Below are 26,916 nucleotides of genomic sequence, written 5' to 3' on the forward strand. Positions count from 1 at the left end.
TGAGCAGGCAAGGTGTCAGATACACATGTTGAGCAGGCAAGGTGTCAGATACACATGTTGAGCAGGCAAGGTGTGAGATACACATACTAAGCAGGCGAGGTGTCAGATACACATGTTGAGCAGGCAAGGTGTCAGATACACATGTTGAGCAGGCGAGGTGTCAGATACACATGTTGAGCAGGCAGTATGTTAAATATACATATTGAGCAGGCAAGGTGTGAAATATGCATGCTGGGAATTGAAATTGAAACATTGAAAATACCAAGTTTGCATCTCATGTTTTTCTTGTGTGGCTTTCTTCGCGGCTTCTTTCGCTTGCCCTTGCCAGTCTTCCGGCCAGTCATACGAACAGTCGTCGGAGCAGTCGTCGGGGCAGTCGCCGAAGAAGTTGCCCAGTCATTCGTCGAGGCAGTTGTCGAAGAAGTCGCCAAGTCAGTCGTCGAGGCAGTCGTTGAGGCAAACACTGGTGCAAACGTCAGTGCAAACGTCGGTGCAAAGTCGGTGTAAACGTCGGTGGCTCCCCAAGTCTGAGGTCGGTATTGACATAGGAATACCGCCATACTTAGTTCGAGGTCGTGATTTGGACCTGCGTCCTGAAGTACCCCCTGAAACATGGTTAAGATTAATAATGGTGATAATTATCAGGCTCACGAAGCACTTACACGTTCTTTACAATTAGGACAAGGTTTTTCCGAACCAGTCTGGGTTGGGTTTTGTGTGCGTGCGTGCGTGTGTGTGCGTGCGTGCGTGCGTGCGTGCGTGTGTGTGTTGTTGTTTGTTCATTTATTGTTTGTTTTGTCTCTTTTTGTGTGTGTCTTTGTTTTGGTGTGTCCATGTGTGTGTCGGCGTTTTTTCGGGGTAAACTCTGTACGTGTGTGTGTTGTGTGTGGTGTGGGGTGTGTGTGTGTTTTTGGGTTTGTACTAATGGATCATATGGGATTATATGCGGTCAAGGCCAGTTTCGATCAGAAATCTAACTACGACTTTCTAGGTTTGGGTGTTATTTAGTGGGCTTATGAGTGTCTGCAGTTTAAGCTGTGTGTTAGTGAATCGGGAGCACAATTCTGTACTGCGTGTAGTGTGTGCAGTGTATTGGTAGCGTTTGGGTGTTTCTGTTACCTTGTGGCGTGTGCATTTGCACATTTTCTTATGTTTTATTGTATGTAGGTGGGAATTTAACTTTTGTCAACTGTTTTTAATTTGAACATGGTCATGTCAATATTTTTTAGATTTATAGTAGATTTTTCGGTTGGATTTTTGGTGTGTTTTTAAGTTGGCTTTTTTTCAGTTTTGTTGTTTTTCAGAATGTTAGTTTTTTACTAGACTTTTGATTTTAGACAATGATGTGTGTAAGTTAACTTCGGGGAGTTTAGGTGCCGGTTTGGCTGCTTGGTTGGCAAGTTCGTTGTCCAAACACACCGACATGGGCAGGGTAGCATATGAATTCTACCTTTTTAACTGAGGCTGTCTACATTTTAGTATTTCGCAGATTAGTTTAGGTTGGTTCTGGTGTCTTTCTTATTGTTTGGAGCCTACTGATGGAGGTTGTTAGAATTAACAATTATTTCCTGTGATTGAACATCGTTTGTACATAGTAATATGTGTGTTTGGGACATTTTACATCAGAGGAGCAGGATCCGCTCATCCTTTGCCGAAAACCTAATGTCATCACTACAGTTGGTAGTGATTCATAAACACATGTCTATAACATATATTCTCACGTTAATTCAATCCTAAATGGAACATAGGATTAACATGAAATATAATAATATTTCAGAATAGAATTATTATTCTTATGGGAAATATGATGTTCTGCAATAACAGTTTTGACATTTACACATATGAACAACCTTTCATAGTGTTGGCACATCTGTTGAAAGAAGTATCATTACAGAATTCGAATAAAACACATAATCCAGTATTTTTCTTTGAAACAACACACACCATGCATACACACGAATAATGGGTTTTCATTTCTTGCCAAAGGTTTCTTATGATTCAAAAAAAATGTTTTCTTGCTTTCATTTAATCTTAAAACAAACATATGTTTAACACAATTTTGAATAATATTTCAAAACTGAATTAATATTCTTTAGGGAAATCTGAATGTATGCAATAATGGCCTCAACATTTGCATTTACGACCGCCCTCTCCACAGTGTTGACCCATCTGTTTGTTGAAAGAAGTATCATTACAGAATTTGCAAAAAACACATGATTATTCTTTTGTCCATAATCTTTGAAACAATACACAACATGTATATACATACGCCGGACTTTACTCTTTTGATTTCAAGTAAACATTTGTTTGCAAGGTAATGTTTAGATAATTACAGTCAACTTACTTATTCTACTTGGGCGGGAACGTTTTGGTGTCATAAAAGCTGAAAGCAAAATAATTATGTATTGAAGAGATTTTATAGAGATTGTTTTTTCCAAAAGTAATCACGCTTCTGTACACATCAGAGCATCAATTCCATATTGCGAAACATTACATTAGAAGCAGACCATTCACCGCCATTATTTTTTTTTTTACGTATCAGTGTCCAAAATAATGTCATAAGTTGTATGCTTATCTCGTGGGTAATACGGTCTGATGTACGCCTCTCTGTAGCAGTGTCACCCGAGCCGGTGGCCGAGGGATAACACTGCTACAAAGAGGCGTACATCGGACCGTATTACCCGAGGGAGAAACGTATTTATCTTACCGCCATGTTAAATGTACAAAATATCATTTTATTTTATTCGGAAGATCGCTACCGACTATATGACATATATACCGACTATATGACATGTAAACAAAATGGCGTCTGCCTTTCGACTGGAGAGAAAATCAGTTAAACATATTCTGACATGCTTAAAACTGTTATAAAAAGGGTTAATTATGTTTAAGCTGAGTGTGCATTATTCAATGTATAAAATAGTTTAAATAAAGCAGTGAAGGTCGGTGAAATAAATCTGTACATAGTGAACTCAAAAACAGCTAATCGAACGGCACTGTAGGCGTCATATTAGGACGTCATACAATTGCTAGCGATACAGCTTCACGGCGAAGAGTTTGGCGGTTACCGCGGCAACGGGTAATATTCTTCTCCAGTTGTTACCATCCTGGGAGGGGTGACACGGAAACTTGTTAAAGCGTCATTAACCAATGCAATGAAAGTATTTTACATGAAGGTAAGATAATATTTCCTATATCGATCTAAACCATCATTTGTTCATATCAATATGACAAGGCTCTGCATGTGTTTGTGACAGTTTCCATCAGAGGGGCAGGATCCGTTCATCCTTTGCCGGGGGCGGTGGGGTAGCTTAGTGGTTAAAGCGTTTCGTCACGCCGAAGAGGGTTCGATTCCCCACATGGGCACAATGTGTTAAGCCCATTTCTGGTGTCCCCCGCCGTGATATTGCTGGAATATTGCTAAAAGCGGCGTAAAACTAAACTCTGTCAGTCATCCTTTGCCGAACACCTGGTACCATAACTATAGTTCATAGTGATTGGTAAACACATGATTATTAGAAAGTCGTAATCGAATAATGGGTTTTCATTTCTTGCCAAGGTTTCTTATGATTCTAGAAAGTGTTTTCTTGCTTTCATTTTATTTTAAAAGGAACATATGTTTAATACAATTTTTAATATTATTTCAGAATAGGATTATTATGCTTTTGTGAAATCTGGAGTTGTGCAATAATGGTCTGAACTTTTGCACTTATGACCGATGATACATCTGGGTTTTTTTAATGAAGTATCATTAAAGAATTCGAAAAACACATACTTTTTCTTTTGTCCATAATCTTTGAAACAATACACAACATGTATACACATAAACAGGAATTCACACATTTGATTTAACGCGAATATTTGTTTGCAAGGTAATGTTCTGATACTTATAGTCAGCTCACCTCCACCTGAGGATCTTTGTCTGGCTTGTATCCCTTGAAATGAAACCAAAAAGATTATGAACGGAAGAGATTTCAAAGAGTTTTTGTTCTCATCGCGTTTCTGAACACATCACTTCCATATTGCGATACATAACATTAATACGTTACCAAGTTAGAGTTGTTTCCAATTATAGAAGCAGGCCTTTCAGGAGGACGTTTCTAAATTTGTGAGACAAAATCAGTGACCAAAATGATGCCTGATGCTATTTACCGTTTTGACCTGAAATATCGTTTGTTCTTATGAACATTACTTGTCTCTACATGTGTGAACAACATTTTTTGTTAAGAAGTGTCTTGAGATTAGTTTATAATTGCTGACCCGTGAAGATCCGGGGTAGAATAAGTCTTCTGCAACCCATGCTTGCTACAAAAGGCGACTATGCTTGTGGTAAGAGGCGACTAACGGGATCGGGTGGTCAGACTCGCTGACTTGGTTGACACATGTCATCGGTTCCCAATTGCGCAGATCGATGTTCATGCTATTGATCACTGGTTTGTCTGGTCCAGACTCGATTATTTACAGACCGCCGCCATATAGTTGTAAATATATTGCTGAGTGCGGCGTAAAACTAAACTCACTCACTCACTTATAATTGCTTGCTTTAATACAATCATATTTAATAGCTAATTACTACCAAGTCCCAATTTCTTCACACCTTTGATACAGCTTTCTTAATTATTGACTGTTTTCATTAAATTCTAAGCAAAAAGAAAGTGACATGGACTTCTACATCGAAGTGTATCCGTTACAAAAAGTGGAATTTGTCCTGTCGTGAAGACACACTTGTTCACAATTGATGGGGTGTTGTACAGTGACGTATTGGTATTATATTGTTTCTGTAAAAGTAAATCTGTAAAGAGAGAATTGGCGTGCTTGTCGCTATATATATATGATTAGGAGTCAAAAATAATCTGGAAGCTTCCAGAATGCCCTAAATATTAATAGAGACGTTTATGGAAGCTATTTCATATATTCCAAGGGTCGGGCAACGATCCTTTGTCATCTCACATTACATTAAGAGTGAGTGAGTGGATATAGTTTTACGCCGCTTTTAGCAATATTCCAGCAATATCACGGGACACCAGAAATGGGCTTTACACATTGCGAGCGAACGCTTTAACCACTAGGCTAACTCCCCGCCCCATATTACATTAAGACCGACAGTTGTGTGAAGATCGTTATTTTGAACCCAGCCTTTCTCTGTTTTGAAAGCTTGAGCACTGTGGAATGTTATCTCACTGGGGTTAATTCTATTACCACTCCTGTTATACGAAGATACTGTCATTGAGTTTCATACTGCCAAAATGTGTGTACTGCCATTACCTTACAGTAGCTTTTCCTGATTTTAAACTTAGTTCATTATATATTACAATGTCAACTGTATAACATTTATTTGCTGTTTGTTGGTTTCACACTGAATTCTGTTTCATATAGATTACTGATTAAATGTATTGTTTTATATTGGAAAGGCACACTTCACAACGCCAGCCATAACGGAATGCCCTTGGTTTCATACGATCAATGATCAACGATTATTTCAAAAAAATGTTTAGATGATTATGATCAACTTACCTACATGATACAATGCCGCGTCATCTGAAAAAGAGAACTTCTTAAACTCTTGTTCAACTAATGATGCATAAGAAATGGCTATCACAATAACACGTTACAATTTTCACCATGGTCTCTAGTATGGTGATCTACATTCAGTTGTTGGCGATTACTAGCCCATTGTTACATTGCATTATCCAAAAATATTTTTCTACTTTTAAAGATATATGCAGCTAGTTTTAACTCATTTTGTGATAATCTAGTGGTTTTACTGTCCTTCACTGACAGGGTTGTATATATTATCTGTATGTATTATGAATTTAGAACTAGTCACGATATGGCTGAAATATTGCCGATGTGACTTTAAATTCTAACTCACTCACTCACCTTACAATTTTCACTTATTCTGCATTTGAAATGTAAAATCCTCATTATTTACAAAGGATATTGAAAGTTCTAACAGGAATTGAACATATTTTACACTCGTGGATGCAGTCCATTTGGAATTTTTGAAATAATGAGTACATTTACATGTTGATAATCTAATGGTAAATAAGGTGGCTTCTAATTGTTTTAATTCATGTTGTGTCCTATGTGTGTCACGACGTCAATGAAAAGTAGGCATAACGTACTACGGGAAGTGTCACATATCTGATGATCCTTGAATTCAGACAGAACATAACGATTGCAAATTAATATAGGAATACGTTACATGGAAAGAGTATCGCAACACCCGATTCTTTCATAGTATCAGTAAGTTACCATTTACCATAGCAAGGGAACTTATCTAAACCAAATTATTTAGATAAATTGACCCTCAAGGACTATTAACCTAAGCACAAAAAGTACGACAAACTGTACTTAAATCAGTACGCATGACGTAAAGGGTAAGGTAGGTAGACCAAGTTGCTTCCGCCTCTTGCCGTAAGAAATAACTAATGGCCTTGTGTTCACAGGATGGTGATCAAAATGTGGTACAATAACCCTGTCTACTCAGTAATGTACCGTTGTCCATTGAGATTTTGTCTGATCGTCACAAGGTCAAGTCAGCGCTTGTGTGGTGTAGTGGTTAGAGCGTCCGTCCGGAGAGCGGAAGGTCGCGGGTTCGATCCCCGACCGCGTCATACCAAAAGACGTTAAAATATGGTACTTGATCGTCCCTGCCTGGCGCTCGGCATTAATAGGTACAACAAGGACTGGTCGGCTCGGAGTCAGTATAATGTGTCTGAGTGGGGTATTAATGCTTCACTGCGGCATGGTATCCCAGTGGGCTAGCACTATAAAACCAGCTTCAGTCTGGGCTAGTACAAGCAGCCGCACCTACACATACACACGCATGCACGTGGTCATATGAGCGAAATATTCTCAAGCACGACGTTAAAACCAATTTCACCTCACCTCACCTCACAAGGTCAAGTTCACAGACACACGTGAAGCACCCCCCACACCATCAAAAACTCCCGAAGAAGAGCACTTGCTCCAAGATATTCCGTTGTGCATATACAGTGTTTATGCGGCGCCAAACACAACCTTGGCAATCAATTATGACCGAAAGAAATCGACTTCCGTCAGCCCAGTTGACCCTTCCCCATGACGTTAAATCCCAGCGACGTTGTGTTTGACACCACGCTAGTCGCTCTGCTGTGTGCCCTGAGGTTGACAACGGTCAACGATTTAATATATATAATAGGTCGCCTGACACTATTCGGCCGATTTCAAGCGCTTTTGGACCTGATGTCGTATGATGTCTTTCAGTGGCATTCAGAAGTTGTACATTGATGTCCAAGATATTTTTATGGATTAAACTTCTTTTTAATTTCTCTCACGAGTTCACCTGATGAAGGGACCTAGAATGGTCTCGAAACGTCGTGAGAGAAATTAAAAAGAAGTTTTAATCCATAAAAAATATCTTGGATTTCGGACCGTTCTGATGGATAAAACACGACGTGGAAGTTTTTGTCTGACTTCTGAACATGAACGAATAAAATGTGATTCTGGGAAGGTTAGTATACTCCCTAAGTGTTGACGTGAACACTCACGTGCCCTCACATTTCCTTAGTTTGCTGATGTTTTCGGCCAATAGGCTGATAGCCGATGGACCCCCAGTTGTCCTCAATGCCATGCCAGCATTCCGCATACCACTCTTTGAGCAGTTGGGACTCGAAGAGGCCCAACATTTGCTTATTGACAGTGAAATCAATTGATTTTCCAAGTGCGTGAGTAAGTGAGTTTTGTTTTACGACGCACTTAGCAATATTCCAGCTATATGGCGGCGGTCTGTAAATAATCGAGTCTGGACCAGGCAATCCAGTGATCATGAGCATCGATCTGCGCAATTGGGAACCGATGACATGTGTCAACCAAGTCAGGGAGCCTGACCACCCGATCCCGTTAGTCGCCTCTTACGACAAGCATAGTCGCTTTTTGTAACAAGCATGGGTTGCTGAAGACCTATTCTACCCCGGATCATCACGGGTCATTTTACAAGAAACTAAACGGTTTACTGAAACTTGGTATTAGCGTAATGATGGGTACACGTAATGCACGTGATACTCGTCTTTGATCGTAGCACATGCTTATCTACAATCATGTGACTATATATAGCTATAAATCATACGTGTTGCCATACTTTTTTCCATGTGTAATTATAGCTGATACTTTCTGGTTGGTTGGTTGGTTTGTTGTTTAAAGCCGCACTCAGCAATATTCCAGCTATATGGCAGCGGTCTAAAATAATCGAGTGTGAACCAGACAATCCAGTGATCAACATCATGAGCATCGATCTACACAATTGGTATACGATCCCATGTGTCAACCAAGTCAGCGAGCCTGACCACCCGATCCTCTGGAATAATTATCTACAATAATTGGTCAAACGCATTCATTTATGTACTGTGTGTTAACATCTGAATCAAAATAAGAATCATCACTGATTTTGTTTAAAAAATTGCTTCATTGTGCCTATTTTTTTTAACAATGCTCATGTTTATGAGCATGTCATACTAAACCATGATAAACGGATTTGATTTACAGCGATATATAGGATCAACGCAATGTTTGGATAATGATAGTCAACTTACCAAAGAGTTGCGGTTGAGACTGCACTCCATGAGCTGCAAAATGCAAATCATTTTACTCCCAACGCCAATAGTGAGTGAATGAGTGAGTGAGTTGGGTTTAAGTCCAGCAATAGCACGGCGGGGGAAACCAGAAATGGGCTTCACTCATTGTACCCAAGTGGGGAATCGAACCCGAGTCTTCGGCATGACGAGCGAACGCTTTAACCACTAGGCTACGATGTGTGAAGCCCATTTCTGGTGTCCCCCGCTGTGATATTGCTGGAATATTGCTAAAAGCGTCGTAAAACTTTACTCGCTTACTCACTATTTTGCAATTCATCGTTTTCATTTGGAGACAAACAGATTGTCCCAGCATGTGTTACTGGGATCTATTCTAGCAGGGAAACGGACTGTGTTTCAAAAGTGACATACAGAAATAAGCTTCATGCCAATTTTATAACCATGTTTTACGAAAACCTGAACGCTAAGTTAGACCTTTAACCTAATTTGCCATCAGCGATATCGATTTACATACATGTGTTTAAATTGACAAAGATTACGACTTAATTGATTACAACTTCTTGTTTATTGCATACACCTTTAGCTTGATAATGGGGTAGGATTCTATACAATACGTGAGAAGTTGTTATCCATAAAGATAACCTTGTTATCGACTCACAAGGTTCTAGAATGCCTATCAAACAATAAGAGCTATAACTCACCAACAGGGTTGAAGGTCTTCCGACTCACCATGGAGTTATAGCGAGGTACACTTTGTCGGTGGTAGTGTGCATTTTCTGCAGGATTAGAATATATTCTTAGATTAGATTTTATTTGCATTTCTTAATCAATACCTATATTCGTAACATATATATAAATAATCTTGTCAGTGTCGTTAAGGAAGACATAAAATCTGTTTAACATAACTGTGAAGAAAACCATGAGTTTTTAGAGTTGCCTCCCTTGTACCTAAATTGTTTCAAGCCTGCTCTATAGATTTAATATATATGATTAAGAAGTCAAAGAGGACAATTGCTCGTAAATCTGATATAACGCTATCATTAAATAAACAGACAAGAAACTGATGTAATGTGAAAGCTTGCGCTTACGATTTCGATTCCTACTGGGATTCGTCTGTTGGTATTCGTCACCGCGGATGTTCGTCTTTGTTGCCTCTTGCTCTGGTTTCGTTGCCACCATTGACGTCAAAGGAGTGACAAAATTGTACTGAAAGTCAAACGAACGTCGTTTTTTAGAAAACAATTAGACATATCAAAACACGAACTTTTAAAAGCCTTACTGTCAATTATGAAATCTCAGAGTATAGTTTGAATTTCATCGCCTTAAATACAGACCTGTTATTCCCTTATCATATACCGTATTTCCTCCAATAAGCGCCGACCTCCAGTAAGCGCCGGGGGTAAAGCAACTGTTCAATAAATAAGTGCCGGGTTTCCAGTAAGCGAAGGGTGTGCCACACGTCTACAGTGGATCTTTCAAATAAATTACCAATAGAGAATCTACATAAGCGCCGGCCCCTATTAAGCGCATGGTCTGAGAGTTTGCTGATTTAATAAGCGTCTGAAATACGGTAGCTCTACTTCCACTGGATGCGACCACTCTGAGTGAACATGAACAGAAATATATGGCCCATGTCAGTGTTATCAGGTCAACCAAATGCCCCTATAGAACAACCCAGCTGTGTTGTCTTCACCACAACGACTCAGTTGTTCGATCTTATTGGAAGAAACGTCAACAAAATATTTCTTTTTTATATATTTCCCTACCGGCTGAAGCTGCAATGACGCCCAGAAATGACACTGTCTATAAATCATGGACAATAATTTAATAGCGCAGGTATACCATTCGTAATTTTATGTTCTTTAAATAAAAACTGACAGCTGGTATGCTTCTTAGTTTGGATGCTTCACTCGCGTGTATCAAGAATGTAAGTATTTGATTTGAATGAAATTAATGTTTGGATTCCCTAGAGTATCAAAATATATGTGAAGTTCAACTATATAACCGTATATATCCATTTCATAAGGACAATTTTTAATAAAAATGGAGCATATATCTTTGAAATATCTACACATAACCCAGATGCTTGTTATCTGCATAGATAAAAAAACTCTTAATGTTTGAGGCATTGTGTTTTATATGACCTCCTGGGACTGCATTCATACGAGTTGATGCATCACGATATACACTGATATGATTCTGGTTTCCCGTTTCTTACATCACCATGTCCATTCGTGGACTCTGATGTCAAAGCCTATACATCACTAAGCATTGATGTAGCTCTGGTCAAAAGACCATGTGTCATAAAGCACTGTTGTAGCTCTGGTCAAAAGACCATGTGACAAAAAGCATTGCTGTAGCTCTGGTCTCAAAGACCATGTGGCATGAAGCGCTGATGTAGCTCTAATCTCAAAGACTATGTGACATAAAGCACTGATGTAGCTCTGGTCTCAGTGAACATGTCTTAAAGCATTGATGTAGCTCTAATCTCAAAGACCATGTGCCATAAAGCACTGATGTAGCTCTGGTCTTAAAGACCATGTGGCATGAAGCATTGATGTAGCTCTTGTGTCAAAGACCATGTCATAAAGCATTGATGTAGCTCTGGTTTCAAAGACCATGTGGCATAAAGCACTGGTGTAGCTCTAATCTCAAGGACCATGTGACATAAAGCATTGATGTAGCTCTAATCTCAAAGACCATGTGCCATAAAGCACTGATGAAGCTCTGGTCTTAAAGACCATGTGGCATGAAGCATTGATGTAGCTCTTGTGTCAAAGACCATGTCATAAAGCATTGATGTAGCTCTGGTTTCAAAGACCATGTGGCATAAAGCACTGGTGTAGCTCTAATCTCAAGGACCATGTGACATAAAGCATTGATGTAGCTCTAATCTCAAAGATCATGTGACAAAGCACTGATGTAGCCCTGGTCTCAAAAACCATGTGGCATAACGCACTGATGTAGGTCTGGTCTCAAAAACCATGTGGCATAAAGCACTGATGTAGCTCTGGTTCCAAAGACCATGTGACAAAAAGCACTGATGTAGCTCTGGTCTCAAAGACCATGTGGCATAAAGCACTGATGTAGCTCTGGTCTCAAAGACCATGTGACATAAAGCATTGATGTAGCTCTGGTCTCAAAGACCATGTGACATAAAGCATTGATGTAGCTCTAATCTCAAAGACCATGTGCCATAAACACTGATGTAGCTCTGGTCTCAAAGACCATGTGACATAAAGCATTGATGTAGCTCTGGTCTTAAAGACCATGTGGCATGAAGCATTGATGTAGCTCTAATCTCAAAGACTATGTGACATAAAGCACTGATGTAGCTCTGGTCTCAGTGAACATGTCTTAAAGCATTGATGTAGCTCTAATCTCAAAGACCATGTGCCATAAAGCACTGATGTAGCTCTGATCTTAAAGACCATGTGGCATGAAGCATTGATGTAGCTCTTGTGTCAAAGACCATGTCATAAAGCATTGATGTAGCTCTGGTCTCAAAGACCATTTGGCATAAAGCACTGGTGTAGCTCTAATCTCAAGGACCATGTGACATAAAGCATTGATGTAGCTCTAATCTCAAAGATCATGTGACAAAGCACTGATGTAGCTCTGGTCTCAAAGACCATGTGGCATAACGCACTGATGTAGCTCTGGTCTCAAAACCCATGTGGCATAAAGCACTGATGTAGCGCTGGTTCCAAAGACCATGTGACAAAAAGCACTGATGTAGCTCTGGTCTCAAAGACCATGTGGCATAAAGCACTGATGTAGCTCTGGTCTCAAAGACCATGTGACATAAAGCATTGATGTAGCTCTGGTCTCAAAGACCATGTGACATAAAGCATTGATGTAGCTCTAATCTCAAAGACCATGTGATATAAAGCATTGATGTAGCTCTAATCTCAAAGACCATGTGACATAAAGCACTGATGTAGCTCTAATCTCAAAGACCATGTGATATAAAGCATTGATGTAGCTCTAATCTCAAGGACCATGTGACATAAAGCATTGATGTAGCTCTAATCTCAAAGATCATGTGACAAAGCACTGATGTAGCTCTGGTCTCAAAGACCATGTGCCATAACGCACTGATGTAGCCCTGGTCTCAAAACCCATGTGGCATAAAGCACTGATGTAGCGCTGGTTCCAAAGACCATGTGACAAAAAGCACTGATGTAGCTCTGGTCTCAAAGACCATGTGGCATAAAGCACTGATGTAGCTCTAATCTCAAAGACCATGTGACATAAAGCACTGATGTAGCTCTGGTCTCAAAGATCATGTGACATAAAGCACTGATCTGTTCTCATAGCCCTTGCATCACCACCCAGCATCATACACTCTTGGTAATGACCCCTACAGCTTCTGACAATTTGTTTGCATGAAAAGATACCTAGACGGCTTGGGGCATCCTCATAATCAGTTTGCCTTGTCTGAGATGAGATCATGCTTGTATTACGGGATGTCTTTATGGTTCGAGTGTCTAGGTTTGATAACATGTTGATACCGATGGAATGGGATGCTGTGGACAATACAATCTGACAAACCATTAAAATGCACTTCGTTGTCTTATATCTGGTATTTAGCGGGCCACAAAACAAGAAAGAAATGAAACCTGTACGTACTTTGAGTGCTAACTCCGTTATCTTCTGATCAAGGTCAGTCTTCTCTTTCTTGTACTCGTCCTTTCGCTTCTGCAGCAGAAGGCTCTTTATCCTCAGGTAGGCCCAGCTCCTCTCAATCACTGACGTCAAATCCATGGGAAGAGAAAAATAGGTGTTGTCTGCCAATGGCACAGGGTTCATTATGCTATTGTTATCCAGAACAATATTCAACTTTTTCCCGCCAGTTTCTGCTGTCAATATACCACCGATAATTGTGTTGATAGTGTCAGTCATCCTACCGGCCACGACCACGTCGTTGCCGCGGTAAACGTTCGTGAAGGTCGTCGTCGTCAGTGAGTCGGGATCGACTGTGCCGTTGATGTATTTGACTTTCAAGTTCCGAAACACAGTTGTGGAAATTTCATCATAGAATCCCTCTACCTGATCAGCTGCGTCAGCACCTTCATATATTCTCCTAGCAAAGCCACAGTTCTGGGCGGAGACTACCTTCAGCATGCCATAATCAGCTCCATCACCAAACGCCAGCCCGAACAGAGACACAACATCCTCATTGAGGCGTTCGACATTCCTAGCAATGGATGAGGGATCTTTTACGCCAACAGTTGGCTGACCATCTGTGAGGAAGAACATCAGAGACGTGTGCTCTTTGTTTCTTTCCTCCACCATGAAGGAAACGCCCTTAGTCAAGGCCATGTTGAGGTCAGTTGCTGAAAGTAAAGACAGTATAGCTATAGTTTGTCTCTCTCTGTCCCTTTATGTCTCTCTCTCTCTCTCTCTCTCTCTCTCTCTCTCTCTCTCTCTCTCTCTCTCTCTCTCTCTCTCTCTCTCTCTCTCCTCTCTCTCTCTCTCTATCTCTATCTTACAGTCCCTCAGAACACCACAAATCTATCTAACAGTCCCTCGGAACACCACATGTCTATCTTACAGTCCCTCGGAACATCACATGTCTATCTTACAGTCCCTCGGAACACCACATGTCTATCTTACAGTCCCTCGGAACACCACATGTCTATCTTACAGTCCCTCGGAACACCAAGTGTCTATCATACAGTCCCACATTCACTACACGCCTGTCCCAATTCCACACGCATAGTATGTCTTACTTACAGTCCTCCGCTCGAAGCCGACTGACATAATCAAGCGCTTCACTGATGGTCCTTGACTCAACGGGGACAAGCGACGACCGCCACTTCCTAAGTGTATCATCAAACAGAAAAATGTTGAATCTGTCGTTTTTGCTCAGCTCTTTAAGAATGGAGGTCATTGCTTCCTTCAGTTGGTCAATCTTGGTTCCTGACATTGATCCGCTGATATCAAGGACAAACAGTATGTCCTTGGGGACCGTGGTGATGTGGTCTCCGGCGTTCTCGGGGGCAAAGAAATGAATGAAGTACCCGTCAACTACCTGAAATGTATTCATAGTACAGAGACTCGTTCCAAAAAACGACCACTGGGCTACGGATCTCGTTTGTCCACGTTCAACAATGGACGTCTCATCAGTCGTAGCTCTCAGGTCGCCTTGTGGAAGGGAAACTAAACTGTCACATATTTTAAATGTTAGTAATGAAATGAAATCTCAACCATGTTATATGTTAGTTAAACTTAACAATCAAATGTAACAATGCCTGGTATGGATTTACAATATATTTAATGTTAAACATTAAAGAGGTTCTAAATCCATACCATACGTTGTCATGTTACCTTTCAACTGTTGCCGATCAAGCATCTCAACAATCAAATAAGCAAATCTAAGCAAATCATTTGTTAATCTGGACATTTGTTCGCCCGGACGATATCAGTGGGAATGCTTCAGTCCTTTGAACATTGTGTTATCTAAGTTATACTAAGCCGAATGATCATCACTACGCAAACACGTATATTAGTGCTAAGAACGCTATTGCCTCTATTCTAATCCCATGGAGGGGCGGTCGGGTAGCCTCGTGGTTAAAGCGTTCGCTCGTCACGCCGAAGATCCGGGTTCGATTCCTCACATGGGTACAACGTGTGAAGCCCATTCCTGGTGTTCCCCGTCGTGATATTGCTGGGATATTGTTAATGGCGGCGTAAAACCATACTCTCACTTACTAATTCCATGGATGAAAATAGATAAACGGGGATGAAACATCCACTCACCAAAACTTCCCCAGCAGAGTGATCTCTGTCCACGTCATACTTGATCAGCATTTTCCTGTTGATCCCCTTTTCGCCGAGACGTTTCTGCTGGTCAAATGACGGGTTGAAAACGATGTATCGGCTGTTTGGACTTGGGGACGTCTGTGACACAGTTATCTCCCCTGAAGAAGACAAGGCAATGCATGAGACGTGATATGTGTGCTTTCTCGTCTCGCGTTATCGCTTTCTCGTCTCGTGCTATTGCTTTCTCGTCTCGTGTTATCGCTTTCTCGTCTCGTGTTATCGCTTTCTTGTCTCGTGATATAGCTTTCTCGCCTCCGAATTTTAAGGCGGGAAAGCGATGGCCCTAATCAGTCACCATAGTTTTCTCCCGTATTGTAAGTTATACAATACCTATATGACCACACCTCCAAGGAAATCGTACATGGAGGCTTATTAAAATGACACATGATATACCCACACCTGCACCTGGTCTGAGATGGTGTGCTGAACCCCTCACGGCGCCCTAAGCGCGAACATCACGTTCTCAACACCCACATAAAGTACCAAGATCCTATAGATGTACTCAACACCAGCATGCCGAACAAAAGTTCCTATAGATGCACTCAACGCCTGCATGACGTACCAAGATCTTATAGATGCACTCAACACCTGCATGACGTACCAAGATCCTATAGATGTACTCACCACCAGCATGCCGTACAAAAGATTCTATAGATGCACTCAACGCCTGCATGACGTACCAAGATCTTATAGATGCACTCAACACCTGCATGACGTACCAAGATCCTATAGATGTACTCACCACCTGCATGACGTACCAAGATTCTATAGATGCACTCAACACCTGCATGACGTACCAAGATCCTATAGATGTATTCAACACCTGCATGACGTACCAAGATCCTATAGATGTACTCAACACCTGCATCACGTACAAAGATTCCATAGATGTACTCAACCCCTACATGATATACCAGGATCCTATAGATGCACTCAACATCTGCATGACGTACCAAGATCCTATAGATGTACTCAACACCTGCATCACGTACAAAGATTCTATAGATGTACTTAACACCTGCATGGCGTATTAAGTACCTATATATGTACTCAACACCTTCATGACGTACCAAGGTTCTATACATGTACTCAACACATGCATGACTTATCAAGGTTCAATATAGATGTACTCAACACCTGCATGACGTACCAAGATCCTATAGATGTACTCAACACCTGCATGACATACCAACATCCCATAGATGTACTAAAAACACCTTCATGACGTACAAAGGTTCTATACATGTACTCAACATCTGCATGACGTACCAAGGTTTTATAGATGTACTCAACACCTGCATGACGTACCAAGATCCTATAGATGTACTCAACACCTGTATTACGCATCAATCTCTTACATGACGTAACCAACCCAGCGTGCCGCATCGAGCACGCCCTAGCGTATCACGTGCAAGACGTACCCATCAAACTACTGTTTTCTTCAGCTGGAAACTCCGCTTTGGCAGTCGTGATGACGCGGCTATCTTCGATGAAGACCTCAACTTTTACCTCACGCACCACCTGACCCGGGTTTAGGTGTATTCTTTGTTCATACATCCCCTGCTGACGCGGCAACAGCTGTTGATAGGTCAGATTGAAGGTCACACTACTTCCAGGCTTTAAGTTTACGGACACGTCAAACTTGTTGGATTGTCTTGCACTACAATAAAACAATATTGGGTCATGTTACATTCGCATATTGTTCAGGACACGTGGCATTTCCAACTGAGCAAATTTTCAAATGAGCTAGTCTTAAAGTGAAATCTTACCTTACTCAGATCGATAGATCTATCTTGCTACAAACGTGCGATACTTAACATCTGGCTCCGCATTGATTCGTTAACTGCAATACTACTAACAGCTCACGATTATTATCATTGTGTTTGTTTAATAACTCGGGGAGCAATCTGATTATGTTATGGTCCTAAATATGCTGTATACAACTTGGTACAAGTCATTGCATGCGTTAGTCATATTGGTCACCCTGGCCTACAGCTTCCTGAAGCACTGTGTGTTGCTACACAATGTTCGGAAGAATGTTTGTTATGTTTAGAGGTCGAGCATTAAAGTTGATATTCTGTTTGAGGCGATGATAAACACAACGCATCCAAAGTAAATATGAATAACATGCTAAGAGGTCGGTTTGGTTCTCATGGCCATTTGGGATATTCTTAATATACTTATCCGATCACCTATTGACCAGTTGACGTAAGGTTTTACATACAGAAAGTATGCTGGTCACTGTTTGTCACTTTCTTCAGGGAATTATAGCATGCTCTAAAACGCTGTAAAATATTGCCTAAAACAATGTGTTTGTTTGTTTGTTGTTTTCCAGGTATATGACGGACGGGTCTGGATCAGATGATCCAGTGATCAACAGCTAGTCTGTCTCACAGTCCCTGAACCACATTATTTTCCCTACTGCTAAGCCCTCTCTGCAGTGCCAAAGCCCTAAATAAAGCAAGTCTAGATTTCCTCAGGTTCAGGATCTCTGGTCTCCCTGGGGCTACTTTTCAATTTAAATGGGCTTGTTTGTTACTTTTCAAAATTATATATATCCAGAGACTAAGCATTAGTCTAATCAACAGCATGAACATTGATCTACGCAATTGGGAACTGATGACATGTGTCAACCAAGTCAGCGAGCCTGACCACCCGATCCCGTTAGTCGCCTCTTACAACAAGTATGGGTTACTGAAGACCAAGTCTACCGGATCTCACAGGTATAGTCTAAAACAATATATGTCACTGCAGGATTACTGAAGGTGTGCTGAAGAGGGCGTCAAAAGACCAACAAACTAATGAATGAATATTGGCTACACTAACGTCTTGATATAGCCTGCACTCTCCCCGCGGCTCTTAGCCTGTTGGTAGGATTTCAAGGCTTTTTCTTTCTCCTCCACGCGACCCACATACACCTCTCCATCCACAGTCCTGGAAGGAAAATGTTCACAAGGTATTTATAGAAGGTAGTCCACCGTCAGTACATCAGAGTTCTGTGAACACAGTGTCTCCTTCGTCAACATGGACCTCTACACAGTGAGTGAGTGAGTGAGTTGGGTTTTTACGCCGCTTTTAGCAATATTCGAGCAATATCACGGCGGGGGACACCAGAAATGGGATCAACACAATTGCCCATGTGGGGAATCGAACCCGGGCCTTCAGCGTGACGAGCGACCGCTTTAACCCAATAGGCTACCCCACCGCCCTCTACACAGTGAGTTGCGGAACCTTAGACAAACAGAACACACATAATTATTTCCGTACATACAAGTTTAGATTTGAGAACAACATTTACGGTCTGAAGGAAATGACCTTGGCGTACCACATTATCCACAAGTACTACTCACATTGTGATAGGAGTAATGTTAAATGTCACTCTACTTTAAATATATCCTAGACATGTTATGAAAATTGGTTTTGGGTATCATGGAGGGATAAATTTAAGAACTACATTTACGCACACTCAGGTCTAACTGTAATCGCCCTTGAGTAACATATTATCAACACGTGCTACTCAAATTGCGATAGGGGTAATTAGAAATGTCACTCTACTTTAATATACACCTGACATTGTATGCACATCGGTTTGGGGTATCATGGAGTGAGTGAGTGAGTTGGTTTACGCCGCTTTTAGCAATATTCCAGCAATATCACGGCGGGGAACACCAGAAATGGGCTTCACACAATGTACACATGTGGGGAATCGAACCCGGGTCTTCAGCGTGACGAGCGAACGCTTTAACCACTAGGCTACCCCACTGCCCCGGGTATCATGGAGGGATAAAATAAATAACACTATCCAAAGGTGGAGAAGTGTTTTAGTTTCTGTGTGAATATTTTCAAATTATAACAAATATATATAGGCGTCATTTGGCGGACCTACATGGAGAAGTTAGAGATGAACGCTTCTTCCGGTAATAGGACTTCAAACATAGCCTCACGGCTCGCTGTTGCATCGTCGTTGATGACGGTGCTTGCGACTTCAGTGGTGGAAAACCGGTAACGGATGTGAGAGCGAACCAGAAAGGATTTCACGGTCAGCTGAAACACAAGGAGAGAATGGCCGTGAACGTACACTCATGTGCAAATAGTAAAACATTGTTATGTACGTGTATAACATTATATAAAGGGATGATGCCATTGTCAGCTGAAACACATAGAGAGAATGGCCGTGAACTTACACTCATGTGCAAATAGTAAAACATTGTTATGTACGTGTATAACATTATATAAAGGGTGATGCCATTGTCAGCTGAAACACATGGAGAGAATGGCCGTGAACTTACACTCATGTACAAATAGTAAAACATTGTTATGTACGTGTTTAACATTATATAAAGGGTGATGCCATTGTCAGATGAAACACAAGGAGAAAATGGCCGTGAACTTACACACATACATTGTTATGTATGTTTCACACGCATGTGTGTGTGCGTGTGCAATAACTACGGTGAGGATTAATGACTAGTGTTAAAGTAAACTTGAGTAATCAAAATACATGCGCTGAGTATATTCGGTAAACTGAGCAAAGTGCCTCGCGAAATTTTACCCCGCAAAGACCAAGGCATTCGTATCTGTATTTTTAGCAAAAATATCTCAACATAATAATTTCGATAAATACGGTAAGTGGTATTAGAGAGCGATAAAGGTATGTAACTACAGGATAGAAAGATATAGCTAAGTTTTATTTTAGTAATACTTTGTTTCATCATGGATGTTTTGGTGATTATGGCAAATGTCTCCTACGGCGGGATTTCTATTGGCAAAGTGCAATTCCGATTTATCCCCCAATACTGGTTTAAGTAAACTCAAAAGAAAGTGAACACTTTTATTCTGAATGTTTGGCAAAGTTGTCAAAGTTAGTAAAATCCTTTGTTCTACAGTGGTAGAAGAAGACCACGGCCCCCAGCCAACCGACAAGAACTTGAAGACGCTCTCGGGAACGAATGGAATAGGATTCCTAATGACGTCATTCGGCGGCTGACGTCATCGATGAGACGACGAGTCGGGACGTGTATTGCTGCTAGAGGTGGTCATACTCGTTACTAAGGATGTGTATGCGTGACCAGAGACTTGACATGACGGAGACATTCCATGATTGACTCTTGTTGTATCTGTGAACTGTGCTATTCCTACCCCTCTGTCCATTACATGACACGTGATCTTTACCTGTGAGGAGTTTATCATAGACACTGTGGTTGCATTGTCCCAAATGCTGGCTTCCTTAAATGTACTATAACTTAAAAACAGTGTATGTTTTGCTTTGATTTTATCGATCATTAATGATGGTGTTCACTTTCTTTTGCCCACTAGTGTAGATATCGCTTAGGTGGACCATATGCGGATCTAACCAAAACATCGAATGGAAACGATATGGCAATTCTATACATGAACAAGACAGCTTGGAAGGTACATTTTCGTGAACTATAATAGAAGACGATAACGTATTCAAATGACTACTGTAATGCAATTGTATGTATAAGCTGTTCTGTACCGTATACAACAACAGAAAGAACGGAAAGTAGAATTGTATGCTAATACTTATTCATGTTTATAAAAATCAGTTCCATTAGGCTACACCGCCGTTCCAAAACATGGGTATACAGAATGTCAAGTCACAAGAATAAAATGCGAAATTTCTCAGTTCAATATCGTGTATGGCCGCCCCGCGCATTCACCACTGCCAAACACCGTCTCCTCATCGATTGCCTGATGCTTGTGAACACGTGGTTGGGGATTCTTCGCCATTGCTCTTGCAAGGCAGCGCCAAGTTCCTGCAAATTCTGAAGTTGGTTCTAAGACCACCGGCCTTCTCCCAAGTGCATCCCAAACGTGCTCTATTGGATTAAGGTCAGGGGACCTCGATGGCCAGTCCATGACGTTGATTCCAGCGTTTTGAAGGAAATTTCGTGTCAACATCGCTGGTATGCGGCCGAGCATTATCATGCTGGAACTGTAGACCTGGGCCATGAGCCGCCATGAAAGGAACGAGTTCAGGGGTGAGCACCTGGTCGCGGTAAGCAGCAGCTGTGAGGTTTCCACGGATGACCAGAAGTCAGGGGAACGGTTGTTCCCACAGAAAGCACCCCCACCATGCAACTTCCGCCCCAGATCTGTCGACTTCCTGTTCACAACATTGGGCATACCGTTCACGACGTCGTCTCCAGACTCTATGCCTGCCGTCTGCGAATCTGAGGGTAAACCTGGATTCATCGCTAAAGACGACTCGATTCCAGTCTCTCTGGGTCCATCAGAGGTGACGTTGGGCCCACAGCAGACGTTGACGTTGATGAAACGGCGTCAATATTGGCCCACGATATGGACGTCGAGAATGGAGATTGGCAGCCCGCAACCGATTTCGAATGGTCTGTGAGGACAGTCGACTTCTAAACATCTCAGCCCTGGTTCGTGTAGCCGGCAGAAATCTGTCACGTAGGTGACGTAGGACGATTTGACGGTCTTCTGCTCGTGACGTCACACGAATAAAAATGCGAAATTTCTCAGTTCAATATCGTGTATGGCCGCCCCGCGCATTCACCACTGCCAAACACCGTCTCCTCATCGATTGCCTGATGCTTGTGAACACGTGGTTGGGGATTCTTCGCCATTGCTCTTGCAAGACTTCTAAACATCTCAGCCCTGGTTCGTGTAGCCGGCAGAAATCTGTCACGTAGGTGACGTAGGACGATTTGACGGTCTTCTGCTCGTGACGTCACACGTGGACGACCCGACCTTGGGCGATCAGAAGTGGTGCCAGTTTGTTGAAGACGACCTCGCAAGTCATACACAGTACGACGGCTGCATCCCATTGCTCTTGCGACGTCAGTAACTGATCTTCCCGCTTGCAACATGCCAACGGCGCTTTCACGTTGCACATTTGACAATCGTGGCATTTCAAGTACCGTTAGAACTGTGGTTTAAAAGTGTTTTTTCAATTCTTGAGGCCAATGCAAACACGTGCATATGAAGAAAACATCGATGCGAAGATCACGTGATCGACTGCACGTGCAAAACCTGATTTGGCACTAACGTCATTTGCACGACGAATGGATGGGTTTGAGTGGGTTTTGCTAACGTTTTTCTAGAGTCGAAAGATAGGGATCCCATTTCGGATACATAGATGTATCATCAGAGAAAAATTATTCATTATTTTTCAAATTACATTTTGTGAAGTTTCTTTTTTGACTCAGTAAAACATCAAACTTCAGAGTGCGTCGTTGTTTTGACCTATTATATGTGCGCGTATCTGAGGTAAATCTGTTAAAATATTTGGCGGACTATCTGAAAATATGGAATAACTGACGCACATATAAATTGCTGGATTTGTCAATATGCAGAACTCCTTTTTGACTAAGCTACTGGAAGGCTACACTACTGAAAAGATAGTATAAACCGATCTCACACATTGAAGGAATGTATTTGACAAAGACATGACTGTTGAGACACATAATTACAAGAGTTAGACATCAAATAAAAATAGGGTTTAAATGTTTCATTCCTTGAGACAAGTAAGAAGGGAGATGTGAGTCCTTAGATTTATTAGGTTTGGTTGTCGTTTAACGCCGCTCCCGGCAATATTCCAGCTGTAAATAATCGGGTCTGGACCAGACAATCCAGTGATCAGCATCATGAGCATCTACAATCACAGGAGCCGGATAGTACACTATTGAAATATCCGTTAATACATGCAATGACCGGATTTACGAATGTTTCAAGATATTTCCTAACTTCGGGCATATATTTCATACAGAGCTATACCTTTGAAATATATGCTCAAGGTATATTTTCCTATTCACGTATGCTATGACCCGATTGTCAGGTATTTCCAAACATGAACTGAAAAACAGATACCCCAGTTAATACATGATCATAGAGTATTTTCAATGCATTTCTTTGAATTGCAATAGGTGTTGAAATTTCCCACTCCGCTCTAAGATTACTATGGTTGGAAATATAGATATTTCCTCGGGCGAGGAAACATATGTAAATGTTAAAATTTACAAACGTTTACACGCCTTAGGTATTTGTGCATCATACCTGATTTCAGGGGTAAATGAAGCATGAAGCATCTCAAATTCCCCTGGTTCAGGATCTGTTAAAATCAGCAGGTAAACACAGGGTTCGAGTTACAGAGAAAACATACCAAACTCCAATGGATGGCAAGACCACAGGACTGGTGTCTTTGCGATGATTAAGGATTTTAAACATATTGTTTTTGATATGTCCCCGACTCAAAATGCTTCACAATACAATGCGAGTATATGATGCATTGAACTTTGAAGCATTTTGAGTCGGGGGTCATCTCAAATTTTTATATCGAACCCGGGTCTTCGGCGTGACGAGCGGACGCTTTAACCACTAGGATACCCCACTGCCCCCAAATGACAATAAATGATATCTGTGTTCATTTGCTCTGTAGATGACTAACACATGATAATATTCTATTTTCCTTTCGCTCCCAAAGAAAGTTTGGAGAGAAATTTCTTTTATTGCGGATTTTGCACATAACAGTATGTGGGTTTACGCAAGGAGGAGTTAGTGAACACCAAAAAAGATATGAAAGTGTTGTGGCATTTGTTTTGATGGAATAGAATTGGCATAAGATGTTGTAATGCGTTTAATATATATGAAGCTATTCACACACTATACTAAGTAAATGGATCACTGGATACCATGTAAATATTACACTATTTCATGATCACATGTCTCCTACATATGGAGTAAATATAAGGTGAGTGAGTTTTGTTTTAAGCCGCACTCAGCAATATCCCAGCTCTATGGCGGCGGTCTGTAAATAATTGAGTTGGGACCAGACAATCCAGGGATCAACAGCATGAGCACCGATTTATGCAACTGGGATGCGATGACATGTGTCAACCAAGCCAGCAACCCTGACCACCCGATCCGTTTAGCCGCCTCGTACGACTAACATGGGTTACTGAAGGTTAATTCTAACAAAATAAGGTTAACAGGGCACTAAAGTAGGTGGCCGTGTTACACAGCATACACGCCAGGTAAAACACTTGGGTTTTTGTGGAATGTACTTAATAACCATTTTCCATAGATATATACCAAATACGTCAACAATATCTACTCGATCTTCAACTTGATTAACGCAACTGTTTCGCTATCTAAGCTTATGAACTAATTGCAGTCACTAGACTTTTCTTGTTTAAACCCTAGACATTTAATCAAAATAGGTGTACAGGTTTTATAAGTAATACAACAACTCGAAATTAGTACAAACATTTAAGCAATGTACTTTACACGTTTGAACTTTATCTTGGTTATTTTATAAACTCTCATAGTGTACTCAATGTTCCTCATCTTTGACCATCAATTTATGTTTTCATGACTGACTGACTGAGTTTGGTTTTGCGCGGCTTTTAGCAATATTCCAGCAACATCACGGCGGGGAACACCAGAAATGGGCTTCACACATTGTACCCTTGTGGGGATTCGAACCCGGGTCTTTGGCGGGACGAGCCAACACTTTAACCACTAGGCTACCCCAACGCCCCTGTTTTCAAGAGGTAACCAAGTGAGTTAGTTTCGGTCTCCTAACATACATATTCTTTGTATTCTCACAAAATACGCACAGACATGCACTCGCAGAGAGAGAGTGAGAGAGAGATAGAGATTGTGTGTGTGTGTGTGTGTGTGTGTGTGTGAATTTGTGTGTATGTGTACGTATCTGTGTAAGTGCGTATGTTTGTGTGTGTGTATGTGTCTGTCTGTCTCTCTGTCTGTCTGTCTCTCTGTCTGTCTCTCTGTCTGTCTGTCTCTCTCTCTGTCTGTCTCTCTCTCTGTCTGTCTCTCTGTGTTATCTGTTATATTATGATAAACGTGCTGTTTGGTTGTAACCCTAACCAGATACAGATGTTTCAGATGGGTCAACGAGCTCACAGAATTTCATTAGCATAGCATATCGTTGCAGGTCTCTGCAGCAATTACACACGTCAGTAACATGAGTGCCTGCCGTCACCCCGCCAGGCCAGGATATACATACGATAACCATAAGGACCTCACATGTCCCTCAAGGGCGTATTTCCTCAATGTGTGCAACAGTCAAGTATTGCTGAGCGTAGACGGCGGGAGGCCGTATGGACAATGCCATGGAAGAGAGCCGTGGGCACATTGACGTTGCTAAAGATGGTGGTCTGGACTGGAATTGCTGAAGATAGCAGTGCGATGTGTTATTTAAGTTATACTAAGCCGACTGATCATCACTATTGCCTCTATTTTAATCCCATGGACTGACTGATTGAGTTTGGTTTTACGCCGCTTTTAGCAATATTCCAGCAACATCACGGCGGGGAACACCAGAAATGGGCTTCACACATTGTACCCATGTAGGGATTCGAACCCGGGTCTTCGGCGTGACGAGCCAACACTTTAACCACTAAGCTACCCCACCGCCCCTAATCCCATGGAGGCGGCGGTGGGGTAGCCTATAACGGTTAAAGCGTTCGCTCGTCAGGCCGAAGACCCAGGTTCGACTGCCCCCATGGGTGCAATGTTTGAAGTCCATTTCTGGCATCATCTGCCGTGACATTGCTGCAATATTGCTAAAAGCGGCGTAAAACCATTCTCACTCACTCACTCACCCACTCGTAACCTGGGTATGCTTGATGCCAGGGGCAGTTATATGGACCGGTGGTCAAACTAAGTGACTTGGCTAAACGCATGTCATCCTAACCTGACGGCCGCCGCCATATAGCTGGAATATTGCTCAGTGCGACGTAAAACTAAACTCACTAACCTGACGGCGTTAGACGGAGCTCATTTTATCAACCACTGTTTTCAAAGGCAATATGACTTAACGGTCTCCCGGATATAACTACAGATTTACTGATTGCTATTTGGAAACATGGACTTGGATTATTGTCCAAGAATATATTTTCATTGTCGTATCGCAGATACCTCTTCTTGGCGGTTACATGTGATTCAAACAAAATACGATTGAAAGTTCTACAAACACGCAATCAAGCGCATACGGAAAATGTAGAGTTGACCAATAAAATACGTCATAAACAAAGGGTTGTGTTACCTGATTAATTGGATACAGTTCAATTCAATTCATTCATTCGGTATTTTGGCCATTCGCCAAAAGTATTTTTGACGGCCATGTGGCCTTCATGATAAGGAAAACACATGTTTAGAAAACTGCGACAGAAGTTATGGTTTGGATATTTTTTGATTGTGACGACATAGCCGTAACACGTGACAGGAACAACATATATAGCATTCTCGACTCTTTATGGAAACGGGTCTGGGACGAATTATACACTATTCGCAGTATCTAAAATCCATCGAGAATAGCAATAAACAAAACCACTCGCATGTGAGTGTTAAAAACATTACCTGACTTGTAGAGGCTGGTCCAATGTAAAGCACCGTGCCCAGCAATAGAAGGGTCACGTGACCCAACATTGGCAGCATCTTCGACTGAGACAGGCTCCAGCGGCTGACTGTGTCACACTGACTCCACTCTCACTACGTCAACATTTAT

General features: G+C 41.5%; 1 protein-coding gene across 2 annotated transcripts; it reads right to left on the reverse strand.

Moving 5' to 3' along the window:
- Nucleotides 1-285: 285 nt before the first annotated feature.
- On the reverse strand, nucleotides 286-26,916 carry LOC124276890 (inter-alpha-trypsin inhibitor heavy chain H3-like). 2 transcript variants are annotated; one of them, XM_046712555.1, is made up of 14 exons: nucleotides 26,769-26,916; nucleotides 19,288-19,445; nucleotides 18,228-18,335; nucleotides 16,823-17,061; nucleotides 15,339-15,499; nucleotides 14,313-14,610; nucleotides 13,206-13,912; nucleotides 9,662-9,779; nucleotides 9,275-9,349; nucleotides 8,574-8,606; nucleotides 5,515-5,538; nucleotides 3,903-3,935; nucleotides 2,345-2,383; nucleotides 286-605 (listed from the first exon to the last, which is right to left on the reverse strand). In XM_046712555.1, exons 1-14 carry the CDS (start codon nucleotides 26,844-26,846, stop codon nucleotides 433-435), a joined length of 2,244 nt encoding a protein of 747 aa, XP_046568511.1. In that variant the 5' UTR covers nucleotides 26,847-26,916; the 3' UTR covers nucleotides 286-432. The 2 variants fall into 2 exon arrangements, with proteins under 2 accessions (XP_046568511.1, XP_046568512.1); XM_046712556.1 differs by lacking the exon at nucleotides 5,515-5,538.

The sequence above is a fragment of the Haliotis rubra genome, unplaced genomic scaffold (genome assembly GCF_003918875.1).
Source record: "Haliotis rubra isolate DU_JTF1 unplaced genomic scaffold, ASM391887v1 Scf215, whole genome shotgun sequence".
Classification (NCBI taxonomy): Eukaryota; Metazoa; Mollusca; class Gastropoda; order Lepetellida; family Haliotidae; genus Haliotis; species Haliotis rubra.

What these genes read in the sequence shown, in the direction of transcription:
- LOC124276890 (XM_046712555.1), bottom strand. Translation starts at nt 26,846, where the DNA reads ATGCTGCCAATGTTGGGTCACGTGACCCTTCTATTGCTGGGCACGGTG. An exon ending in AGAAAACAGTAGTTTGATGG is followed by an intron (nt 15,500 to 16,822) that starts GTACGTCTTGCA and finishes TGTCTTCTTCAG; the next exon opens with GGGAGATAACTGTGTCACAG. An exon ending in CGCGGCATTGTATCATGTAG is followed by an intron (nt 3,936 to 5,514) that starts GTAAGTTGATCA and finishes TTTCATTTCAAG; the next exon opens with GGATACAAGCCAGACAAAGA.